General features: G+C 37.7%; 1 protein-coding gene across 1 annotated transcript in view; it reads left to right on the forward strand.

Moving 5' to 3' along the window:
• LOC139954853 (DNA repair endonuclease XPF-like) overlaps positions 1-13146 on the forward strand; it is a 41080-nt gene that overhangs the window by 23232 nt on the left and 4702 nt on the right. Inside the window, exons 8-20 of the mRNA XM_071954821.1 lie at positions 2109-2204; positions 3492-3547; positions 4009-4062; positions 4578-4647; positions 4990-5071; positions 5821-5901; positions 6301-6458; positions 6770-6955; positions 7802-8149; positions 8925-9065; positions 9842-10102; positions 10897-11037; positions 11952-12103. Coding sequence (XP_071810922.1) covers positions 2109-2204; positions 3492-3547; positions 4009-4062; positions 4578-4647; positions 4990-5071; positions 5821-5901; positions 6301-6458; positions 6770-6955; positions 7802-8149; positions 8925-9065; positions 9842-10102; positions 10897-11037; positions 11952-12103 — 1826 coding nt within the window. The remainder of the gene's footprint in view (positions 1-2108; positions 2205-3491; positions 3548-4008; positions 4063-4577; positions 4648-4989; positions 5072-5820; positions 5902-6300; positions 6459-6769; positions 6956-7801; positions 8150-8924; positions 9066-9841; positions 10103-10896; positions 11038-11951; positions 12104-13146) is intronic.

The following is a 13146-nucleotide window of genomic DNA, read 5'->3' on the forward strand; positions in this document are numbered from 1 at the left end:
ACACTATCGACCACAATTAAATACAAATAACAAATATGCAATACATGGACACGATTAAAATAACTTAGGCTATCGGTACACTCTGATCTCAAATAGGGGTTGGGATACAAATTGGCATGACTTCACTCACCCTTAAGTTTAACTAAGAACTGGTAGTGGAACTGCAAACGATGATTGAAGTCCCTCGGTTAGTAGTAGTATAGTCAGTATTGCGAAGTTCGCCATACTGCGAAAATCGGCCACCCTTAAGAAACACACGATTTCACCATGACAACCTATAGCAACAGCCAATTTCACGAAAAATTACGAAGCTACAGTTATTTTCTCTCCAAAATGACCCGTGTGCAAGAAATTACTTACATATTTGTCAATAAAATGACGAAAGATCTATGAAGTCTGTTATAATTACTGAAAAAGCAACAGCGCCACCAATTTTTACCAGCGCCACACTGTAGGTTGCGTGGCCGAAATTCGCAATACTCTAGCAAGAAATACCAGTTCCACAATCACGAAGAATTTTCTTGGAAAACAACGTGAAAACAGTTTGCAGGAAAGAAAGTTTGGCCGTGTATCGTACTAAAACACAATTCTCCCACCATATGAAGTATATTTTCTGGTGATTTATACCAGAAGATTTAGTTTTGGGGTGTTTTAAGTCTTAAGTGGGCGAACTTCGAAGTCACCATCCTAGTAGTGGCAGGTAGTAGCAGTAGCAGGCGGGCCTACATCTCGTGTGCTGCAGATTCGTTCGCCGTTAACATCGGGTAGAGTCTAGGCTTAGATCGCGAAAATGTTCAGTTCTGATAATTTGAGCTGTAGTATAACTAACTACGTACTAGTTGCGCGAATGTTCAAACGCGAACTGCATGCTGGGTTGATTAACGTCAGTGTACAGATCAGTGGTTCCGGCATCCGTTGTACAGGCTTAGGCTAGTATAGGCTGACTTCCCTCGTAGTGTGTATGTTAGGCTAGGTCGTGAACATACGTTGTGTTCCTCGTTAGGTCTTCGGGCCAAAAAAATCACCTGTTCGTTATTGAACGTAACGAACGAAAGTTGTGAAAAGTTCCGTTACCGTTTTGTTCCTGAAGAAAGCAACCGATCTCCACCATGTAATATTGTGTCGAGCCCGGCTCCTCCGATAGTAAAACTATATCGGGACTCGCGATAGAAAGGTACTGGGGTATCTTGATGCCGTTTTTATGCTTCTTCAGGAGATGTCTCGAACGGAAGAAAACAATGACTTCACACAAAAAACAATTTGACGAGATAGGATTTGATTATTGATTCGGTATAATTTCTTCTCTGTCGATTCTCTTTACAAATAAACTAAATTACAATGATTTGACTCGACTTGACTCCGTCAATTAAACAATTAGGAGTGATGAAATAGTAACGAAGCAATGACGAACTGATCACGGAGCGCTGACGGAGTGATAAATTTGCTGATCAAGTGATAAATTTGCTGACGGAGTTCTCAAATTTTCGGCCTCCTTTTACTTTTATACCTTACTTCTATAAAATCTCACTGCGCATAATCAGAAGGCAGCCAATAACCTGACCATCCTGTATTAACTTAACGATATAAAAATAATTGTGCTGGCACTGATCTGCCCTGATTGGTTGGGAGTTTGGAAGTCCATCCCCTTTCTATGGAAACTTCCATACCACGTGAGAGAACCTTCTCGAATGTTCCACAGACATAATGGAATCTATTTTGGGAAAAGGCCCTGTACCAAGATTCAATAAGATAGTTAAAAACTTCTCGTGGGAAAACTGAATCCATGACCTAGATAAATACATAAGAGGCCTGTAAGGTGTCTCGATGGAGTTTTTCGGTAACATCAAAGAGATGGTATCACTATTTCCTAACATTAGCATGGCCCGGAAAGGGTCATTTCCGGCGATCTAGGGAGTATCTTTACTCAAATATTTTCTGTAAGTGTCGAAAGTGCCCCCTGACCAATACCCCTAGCTCCGGTACTGCTGTAGACCAGCAGAGCTTCTATTTCTGACAACAGTGCCTAATGCTATTTGATTTTGTGCAACATTGTTGCCTAACTTTGCATAACCTTCATTTCTATCATTATATTTCATATCTCTATACAGTTAGATATGGATGAGTTAACGGTTGAGAATGCTATCGGGAAGAAGTCTCTGGATCAAGTAGTCAGAAGGCAGCTGGATCCCATCTGGCATCAGCTGGTGAGTTTTTAGAAATAGTTGGGTCCATTAGCAGCTTGAAAGTTTTGATCAAGTGCACACTCTGGACCAGCAGTAATTTGTTACTATGTATAATGAATATAACAGTGAATGCTGAAAATGTTGGTAAATGTTGTTACCCTTATCAGACAAATATCAAATTCACCATGGCACCCTTTGATTTACTTTGCCTATTCTCCTTTGTATGTCAGAAATATTGTTAAGGTTTTTTTTAAGGTTTTTAACATTTTTGAACATCTACAGTACTTGTGCAAACTCTGGAGAAGAACATAAATACATCTGAGAGGTTACTCATATTATCGGTCAAATTCTTCACTGAATCTTTATTATTCTACTGATGTTTTATATGCTTTGCAATACAGACAACAAGCTTGTTTGATCCAGTATACAATAACCATATTTTATTCTGGAGAAAGAAGGAAATATGTAGCCGCCTGGAGGGAGGGGATCTAAGTTGAGGGGTTGCCTCTCCCCTTTGTGGGAAATAGTAAATTTTGAAGGATCAATACATAAACATGATACCATATATCCTGTCAGATTTCAATGTAAGATGTAAGAACGGTTGAAGGACTGTTACCATTAACAGCTTGTCTATTTCTGCTCAAATAAGACTAGCTAGATAGGCAAATCACAGTTGAAAAGTTTTCCACTCTTGTAAAATAGGGAGGGGGGGGGGGAAGAGACCACGTCCCATGAAATGTGGACATACGGTAACTGAGGGCCAGTCATGTTCTCTGTTGACAATAATTATTAGTTTCAATGTCTTAAACTATTTATTTTATCATAATATGACTAGAAGCCATAGGTTGTTTACCATGACAATAATTTTACATGTTTTCGTAGAATTTGGATGTAAAATTTTAGATTCATTTGTATTGCATCTAGAATTGAGTATTCTGCATTTGCTGAGAGTCGTTCACGGTGAACAATCTGTCTATCTCGTAGATAAACTGCAGTCGACCAACACGTGTTTTTATCTGGAAATTACTGGTCATTGCTAGCCTTTGACTAGATGTCAAATTTAAATACTTAGTACGTGTCATATGTCAAACTTTTTGTGAAATTAAATTTCCTCTATGAACAACAGAATCGGGGAGGATGGTTGTCATCGCTGCTGAATCGATTTTAAAGGAAATAAGAAAAAGTAACGAATCGACAAACCATAATAGGTAAAATTGGACATTTTCATGTTTCACATAATTATATCTACAAAGTACTTAACTTTGACACCAAATGTTATGGAACTTTCTTTGTCATTTCTTTCACCAGACAGCTACTACCAAGCAGTTGGTGGCAGATTTGAAACTCTTACGTATGCTTTTGTTGTAAGTCTGTTTTTAGTTGACCGTTTATTTAAATATGGCCCTCGTCTAGTTTAGTAGGAATATCAAATGGGGGGGGAAACAAAAACATATTTCTCTGAAGTTGCAAAATTTAATACAGTTTATTTCCTCATAACAAGGAAGTACTTGTTACAAATTTGAAAAGTTGTAAAAGACTCCAATATTGTTATTGTTTCTTTTATTCTGTGATATCAAATTGTTTCAATAGTTCTGGTTTGAGTTTGTAGGCATGTAAATATATTAAAATAAGCTTAATAAACCTTTAAGGCTGATATTACCCACTTGTAGAATAGTTCTATATCTGTAAAATGTAGCTGGTGTTAAACACTTATAAAGTTGTTGTGTACAGTGTTTATAAGTCGACCTAGTTTGTAACCTGCAAATGTTTCATATTTTCCTTTCTAATATGTAAAAAAAAACGATCAAAATTGGTCTATTTTCAGCTACCTGACCCAGTATGACTGTGTCACATTCTACAACTTTCTGAACACTCTACGGTGAGTAACATGATTATTGTCTTTCTTTTGATAATCCTATCAATCTCATTCTTTAGGTATCACACGGTATGAAGGAACATTCTATTATTGCTTTATGTTGGGTTTTGCCATTCATGTAACGGATCTGCTGTAAATGTTAAAACATTGATAAAGAATGATCTGTCATTAACCATTCCTTACAGTTTAATATTAAATTTAATATTAGTTTTAATATTAGGTTAAAAGGTTGACTACAGCAACATATTCCAAATAGGCATTAGCATAGCTACAGCATTAGTGGTGTTGTGGAACTGTCCCCCCCCCCCCCAAAAAAAAAAAAATGAGTTTGTCTGAAGCTTTGTGAAATGTTTCAGATGGATTTGCATGTGTTTGCACTTTATAAGAAATGTATACTATTATTATTATTATTATTACATATGTCGTGCTCTGCATTTGCAGAACATAAAAAAAATTCTTAAATTTTACTGATCCATCTCATTTCAATAATATTCTTTGTCACATGAATTGGCTTTCAGTGGAAGTAAGAAAGCAGTTCTCAACAACTCTGGCTGGCTTTTCCTTGACTCGACGGAATCTGTCTTTCTGGTGAGATTTGTCATGTATTCCATTTTATTGATCAACTCATACACAAGCTGATAATTGAAACAGACACTTATTAAACAGTCTGTACAATAACACTCTGTAAGTGAATGTTTGTGAAGCCACATGGCAGTTAGAAGTCAAACAATTCTATACTCCATAGGGTTAAAAATAAAATAAAACTAAGCTTGATGTATGATATATATTTCTTTTTTTCTGTTTGAAGTGCTGTTTTCTTATTTGAAAGTATGTTTGTCTGTCTGTATGGTGAAACATGGAATGTAACATCTATGATTAGTATCAGTACACATCAGTACTATAACATTAATGTTGACATTGTTTCTGTAGCATGCTAAAGAGAGAATCTATGGTAGCCTGAAAAAAGCCAAGAAAGAAGGGAGCAAAGAAGATAAAGACGAGAAGACACCAAGTAAGAAATGATTAATTACTTATAGGATAGAAGGATCAAAATAGTCCTGGCAGGCAACAAGTCAGCTTAACCCATTAATGCAAATGAGTCATATTTTTGGAAATCCGACCAATTTGTCACTGTCTGTTTAAGAACCAATAGGTACATCTCTATGTTACGGTCTTCAATTTTAATTCACCCTTGGTTTGAGAAAGGGACTTTAGTCAGAGGAGAAAGGGACCTGGTTATTATTATAATGTTGTAGGGTATCCATACATTCATCTGCATACTGAGACGTAGAATGCTACTGGTTCCAGACATGATAAAGCTGGTTGGCTAGTGCTCTTTCAATAAGCGGCAATCTAGACGATGCAGTTAAACCCGTACCTTTTGCGGCCAAAAAGGAATCAGTGTCTGGACACCATCGTGCACCAATTCTGTGCCAGATATGCCATCAATGTTAGCTGCCCCTTTTGTATCTTGTAGTGAAAGAGATGAATAAATACCATTCGGAAATGTGTCAATATGTGTGCGTGCTTATATTGGAATGAATAGTCAAACTATAATGTCCAATAATTGTATTAAAATAGCTTAATTGATTACTTTGAGCAGAAGATGTGTTAAAATCTCAGCTTTTAGTCTGCAACAGTAATAAGGAGAAGTTTTGCACTGTCAAAACTGAGAGAAACTTCTCTGGCTAAGGATTGCCTTTAAAGCACAGTTCTCATAGAGTAGAGAGTGGACTCTTATTGTCTATTTCTGTTCCACAGAGCTCGTTCTCGAAGAAAACCCCAAATGGAGGCTTCTGGCAGAGGTCTTGGATGAAGTTAAGGAAGAAAATAAGAAATCAGGTGAGATGATTTGTGAAAAGGAAATGCTTTACAGAATGAAATTTTTTTATTTTGGAAGACTAACGAAATTGAACAGTTTGAGATAAGATTGAAAATATTCCAGTCTCTTTAAGTTAGTGAAGTAAACAGGCATGAGCTTTTTCCGCGAATTCGCGGAATATCCGTGATTTCTTTTCTACCTCGGGGACAAATCTATTATCCTAACACACTGTAGCATATGCAAACTGGAGCCTATACCGCAATTTTTGCAAAGTTCCATGATTTTTTTTTTAACCCAGGCTCATCCCTGAGCAAAGGAAGTGATACCAGCCTGGAAGGGGGTTAATTTTACGATGCTAAGCATACATTTGACTCAAACATATTGCACAAATCCCTTTTCCCCTTGTTTACCCATTCTAGACGAGACCGGTCATATCATGGTCTGTGCCAGCGATGACCGCACTTGCGCTCAGCTGAGGGATTTTCTAAAGTACGGCTCCTTCAATCTCTTAAAGAAGCTTTACGATAAGACGCTGGGATCCAAGGAAGGAACAAGTACAGAGGCGGATCAGTATCAGGTCTGTATTAATCTCAAAACGTATCCTTTAGTTCACTGTTTGCAAGTTCGTGTCTGAAGCCCCTGTGAGTATCCCTTCAAAAAAATGTGAAAATGTGTGATTTTTGACACAGTTTTGCCAGTCTTTGCCCTTTGTCATGCATTTACCACAGATTTTTTTTTCCTGGGGAAAAAAGGTGGGAATCCCAGGATAGGAGTTGACACAGAATATATGCAGTGAACCAGGGCAAGAAATCCAACGTATGAACATGATTATTTGCCCTCCCATCCCCCCCCAAAAATTTGAAATTAATTTTCACGTTTCCTCTACAGGGTGATGCGAATAGCAGCAGAGGAAAACCAGCGGCAGGTAAGCGGTCTTATAAAGGTAAAGAGAGAAGATCCAAGAGGCAGCACAAAGAAGATGAACAGACTCTGACCCAGATGACTAAGAGGCAGGAAGATTCAGACGATACTGAAGATGAGGAGGAGGAGGGAGGACAGGATGATAAGACCAAGGTACACTCATTTTAAAGTTCCTTGATGGATAAAAAGGGGCATGATGGGTAGGCAGATCCAAGATTTTGAAAAAAACTTGAAAAGAGGCAAAAATATTGTTAAAATGAGATTAAACCATGGTAATCCTGAGGTCACTGATTCAAATCCTGTTCTAGACAAAACAAAACAAACATTCTTTGCTTTCTTGAAATCTCTTCATTTGATCATCGGCTGTTTTAATTCAGTGGTTGATAATTCACTTTACGGGTAGATCTTTCACTCTCGACTTTGTCAAGTTTCCTGGTACGGTTTAGTCAGCAGAAAAGAGGAGAAAAAAAATACTAGAGACCATTGTACACAGTTAATCATGAGATGTATACAAATGGCAAACACACTTCAAATAACCATCTAAGGAAAATAGTAGCTAGTTGTAAACATAACAAGTTTCAGAACAATTTGCCAGAAACACCTGTCCTTCAAACATACAACTGTTTTGCAATGCACTCTCTCATATATTTTGTTTTTTAGCACTTGATGATATATTTTAGACTAATGCAAACATCATAAGTAAAGTTGTAGCTTTCAAATCTCTATAGATGTATCAATTAATTAAGTCTTTTACTTACTTTCATGATTTTTCCACTCACTGTACCCCATTCTCACCTCCTTATACCAATGTAACTCTTGCATCTCCAACAACCCTCCAAACATCTCTGATTCTCTGTAATTCTAAACAAAGAATCTCCAAGTCACTACTGCTACTACCAGACTTTTACTTTACTTTGACATGTGATGCCCGATGACTTATTTTCGCGTCATTTTTAAAAATATATACCGATTTGAAATATTTCCTCTGCTTCATTTCAGAATCAGGATGATAAGAGGCAAAGAGGGTTCGCTGACATTGACATTTCTTCTTCAGACGCTTATTTCGGTATCGAGACCGCACCTCTCACCATCATACACCCGTTACACGGCTGTAAAGACTCGTTTAGCTTGACCAAGACTCTAAACGAGATCCGACCTAGGTACGTGGTGCTCTACGATGCGGAGATGCAGTTTGTCAGACAGTTGGAAGTGTACAGGTGCTGCAACCCCGGAGTTCCCTTGAGAGTCTATTTCCTGATGTACACAGGCTCAACAGAGGAACAGAGGTACCTGACCACCCTCAGAGTGGAGAAGGAGGCCTTCGAACATTTAATCAAAGAGAAGGCTGTGAGTTTTATCAAACAAGGAAAATTGAAGTAATAAAGCAAACTACAGTATGACATTGAGCATTGTGAGATATATGCAATCCACATCTCACTTAGCGATGGAGAGGGACTTTAGGGGCCTGAGATAGGGCATGTTGTTTTACTCATGTACAGTTTTATAGAGATAGTTATTTATATATAGATACAATGACCTACTTTACATTGACATGCATCCAATCCTGTCAAATACTTGGCTCATATTTTCTTGTCTCTCTCTTGTTTTAATGCCCTGAATAGCGTAACAAATGTAATATATTTAATAACAAAGTTACAGTAAAAACCCTGCCAAACCCCCCCCCCCCCACAAAAACCAAAGTAATTTTGGAAGATAAGTTAGATATTATTGCTTGTATCCTTCTTGGTTTTATATGCTTCTTGTGTACAGGAACAGTTGGTAATGTTCTCTGACAAAGTTTGCAAATCTGCCTTGGGACGGACTTTATTTTTAGACATGACATAGCTCAAATGGTGTATAACTACTGTATATACACTATGTATAAAGTCTCATTATTCTACCATAACGTTAAATCCGTAACTGAAATTTGCAAAGTTTATCCACTTCACATCAAAGTAAGATAGGAAGTGTAAGAGTGGGAGGAGAGAGATATAGAAGGGGGTGTAGGTGGGGGGGTGGTTGTTCATTAGGAGACAGTTGGCAATGAAATGTAATTGGAATAACTTTCATGCTTGTTTGTATCAGGAGGCTTGTTGAAGCTTTTTTTCTTTTTCTCTAACAGACCATGGTTGTTCCGGAGGAGATTGAGGGTAAATCTGAAGATAATCCCCAGTTATCCAGGGGTGCTACACCTGCCTCAGATCAGTCCACCAGTACCAGAAAGGGAGGTGCCCAGGCACCACCAATCACTGAACAGCAAAAGGTGGAACTTTAACTCATCTATGACCCCTCTCACCCCCCCTTCACCCCCACAGTCTTCACCCCACCCACTTATACTTGCTTCCATAAACTGTGGTTCTGATATTCTAATACAAAGCAATGTTTTTGATAAAGCAATAGAGATTTTATGTTTTGTGTGCTCCTACTGTTGATGATGTGAGTGATCTTGACTTATCAGTGGCATGTGAGTTTAATGGTTGTGTGTACCATGTTGGGTACTTCTTTGAAGATATAAAAATAAACACATCTATTGGTGTCTAGGCTTTTGAAGGCCTATGGAAAACAGACATGTCATCAAATGTAAAAGGAATCATTATTCATTTTTGGGTATCGGTTATGATCCTTTTTGAAAAGGATAATATGCAGTCATGTAGAAGGAAACATGAATCAGTTTTTACCTCATTTTTACCCATCTGCTCATCTCCTTCAAAAAGTAAACAGGCCAGCATTTAGGTTATTATGTAAACTATAGTTTGGTTGTGAGATGTATAACATTTTTACGAACTGAATGCCTTAAAGCACAGTTAGAAATTGATGTTGTTTGGTTATGAGATGTACAACATTTTAATAAATTGAATGCCTTAAAACACTGTTAGAAACTCATGTTGTTGGGCATAGCAATATTCAACAAGATAAGCCCGACTGTTCACTTATTTTTCTTTGTAATCTTCAGCTTACATGATTACTAATGCACAAATGCTAAAAACTTCATATTCGTGAAAATTAATATTAACCTCAATGATTCCACCCAAACTACAGGTCATCGTTGACATGCGTGAATTTCGAAGCGAGCTACCTTCGTTGATTCACAAGAGAGGCATCGACATAGAGCCAGTGACGTTAGAGGTCGGTGATTACATCATCACGCCAGAGATCTGTGTGGAACGCAAGAGCATCAGCGATCTGATTGGGTCGTTGGGTAACGGTAGACTCTACAATCAAGCCCTCGCCATGACAAGGTTTTACAAGAAACCTGTCCTCTTGATTGAGTTTGATCCCACCAAATCCTTCGCCTTACAGGTGAGCTTTCAAAGGAATTACTTCAAAAATGTAAATCTCATCATGTAATTAATTTAGCATTTCAATGATTTCATTTGTTCTCTCGTTTAGATTTATAGTTATTCAGATTTAGTTTCCATTTCTATTATGTCTGTTTTATATTATTTGTAGATATACTTTAGTATCTACAAGAATGGTATTTGTTTTTTAAGGTCACAAGAGGTCATAACCTGGTCATAACACAGATCATAACCTGAAAACCTGTCAACATGGTAACTAGAATGAAAACAGTGAACTTGGGTGAACTTTTATACTTGCTAGGTTGATCTACCTTAGTGAGTAAAATAATTACACAGTTGTCTGTGGAGGGTCAAAGGTTATTTTGATGTCAACTGAGGTCAAAAGCTGAAAATGTTTTGTTACATGGTAAATTAGCTCAACTTCTTGTAATACTTGTTATGTAGATCCTTCTTGGTGAATACAAGAACTTTATCATATTTTTTTGTGGGGTCAAATGTTAATTGAAGTCAACATAAGTCAAATTGCAGAAACGTGACAGCTCCAAAAGTGAACGTGTGGACAAACTTGATCTTTTGGTCCACATAAGTGGATGTACCTTGCTGGTCACTTGGCTCACTAGAGTGTAAGAACTAGTTACTAGAATTCAACAATGGTCAAAACATGGCAGTCTTCTCTACAATGCTACATTACATATTCTCATATGAATTTGATCAATGTGTCACCAAGATTGTTGGCCTTTCTGATGTTCTGTTGGCTTTCATTTTTCTTGCTTTTTTCTATTTTATTTCGTTCAGTCAAAAGCGTCTCTCAGTCGAGAGATATCCTTCCAGAATCTTTCATCCAAGCTGGCCCTGCTTACGATTCATTTTCCAAAGTTAAGAATCCTCTGGTGTCCAAGTCCACACGCTACCGCTGAACTCTTTGAAGAACTAAAAGTAAGGTTTCCATCTGGCTATGGGTGTTAGTAATGTGTAATGAATTATCAGAATTCAATTAATATAACAGGCTTTAAAAGCATCAAGTTCAATTCATCAGTTAGTGGAAATTATGTTCCATGAAGTGTAAGGTTGGTAGTTTTCTCTGACCTACAGCTATAGTTTTGAATGTGACATACCATAGTAGTAATGCAGTTATAAATTCAGGCCTGATATAGCTTACTGCTACCACTGCTTGGTTTAGTTCATTTCGGTCTGTATTGCTCCCCAGTTACATGTTTAAGTCTGAAGAGAGGTACAGTGTGTACTTCTAGGGGACTTCAATTCCCCACCTCAGAATGAAAACTTGGGGCTTAACCCCACCCCCCCATGACCCAGTACCCACCAACAGACAGAATAATACAAATTACCTAGTAAAGGCCTACAGTACATAAATCTATAACATGCATAAATGCATTACAACCTCAACTGTTGAAAATTCTTTGACATTTGCAAAAGTTGCAAAGTGTAGCACGTTTTGCATCTTAGCATCCTCCATTATACCTTCTCAAAGGGAGGAGATAGAATGTCTCTCCCTGGACAGCATTATCACATAACAACTTAGCCCCCCCCCCACCCTCCCCCTCCATAACCAAAAGGTGTTTGCATCCGGTGGGTAACTTTGCCATAATGTTGCTCACAAAATAATAGCCAAGACATGACTTTGTTCATCAAATGTATAATAAATACTGGCAAGACTGTTTAAAACAACATCGTATTCTAGACCAGTTGATGTTAAGTGCTACAAAATGTTAACCATACTTGCACCGGCGATTTGATCAGTAATCTTTAAATCCTGATGGTAGTTTATATGTTCCTCTCTGTAAATGTCCTAACTGTTCTCACCTCACCACACAAATATACCCATCTTCCAGAAAAACAGAGCTCAACCGGATGGAGCAACTGCTGCATCTGTTACGCTGGAGGAGAACGCTATTGACTCATCTTCATCTGCGGTTGGTAGATACAACCACGGTCCATATGACATGCTACTCAAATTACCTGGTGTTAACTCAAAAAATTGCTGGTGAGAACCAAACAACCAGCTTCTTTATCAACCTTTTTTTTTTTTAAGAGCATCTTGAATATATCGAACCATCACCTTTTTGTTTTATGGAATTGGTCCGACTAACTTGAAAGGATAGTGGAGAGAATTTTTTGTTTTCAACCAATGGAAGATGAACAAAATGCTAGGCTTTCTGGTCAAATTCTGGAGCAATTCCTACGTTGCGCTCTCCAGATATCGGCAGTTGATATTGTCACGGTTTCTAACGTTAGTGTGAACTTGAAGCAAACAGGTGTGATGTCATAGTTGAACATTGAGAGCAAAACGTTGTTTCATTTTTACTTTACTTCTTCACTTTTATCCTTTGTTCCTTGGATTGGACAAGGTTTCAAGTTTGCTTTAGGGGATGTCGGTTATCCATTAATCCCCAATTACTGTGGTGGATTAATGTGTTAATAGATCCCAAATTTTCGTAAGGCAATTGGAAGTAGATTTTAAGCAAAAACATAATCAAACTTGCAGTTGTGGATCTATGACATCACACCTGTTTTGCTTCAAATCTGGTAGAAAACATGCCAACTTCAATTGTTGTTGTCAAACGTCTTGAAAGCCATACATAGGGAAGAATGCAAAGTGGTCTAGGTTGCCTAGAATTTGTTCTTTTTTTCCCTAGACTAAAATATTTAGTCGCATCACAGACCATGGCGCGTTTGGTGATGCATATTGGGAGTGAGATTTAAAAGTTGCTTTTAAGGGTGAAGTAAACAAAATAGTCACTTTATTGACTTACTACTCAAATCCGAGAGTTACATGCAACCTAAACACTGCGATTCTTTTTCTGATATTAACTGGAAAAACCAACAGTTACGTTTGAATTTCATCGGAGGAAGAATAAGAGACACATATTTGCAAGCATTGCTGTCAAGGTTTGTAGATTACAAACAGTGCGGCCTACAAGAGACTCAATTGATGTCATATGGTAGGATCGTCAAGAGTTAATTAAATATTTGATTGCTCTTAATCACTCAACAAACTTTCTGGTTTTTCTTGTTACTCTCCCCTAG

The sequence above is a fragment of the Apostichopus japonicus genome, chromosome 2 (assembly GCF_037975245.1).
Source record: "Apostichopus japonicus isolate 1M-3 chromosome 2, ASM3797524v1, whole genome shotgun sequence".
In the NCBI taxonomy this organism is placed as follows: domain Eukaryota; kingdom Metazoa; phylum Echinodermata; class Holothuroidea; order Aspidochirotida; family Stichopodidae; genus Apostichopus; species Apostichopus japonicus.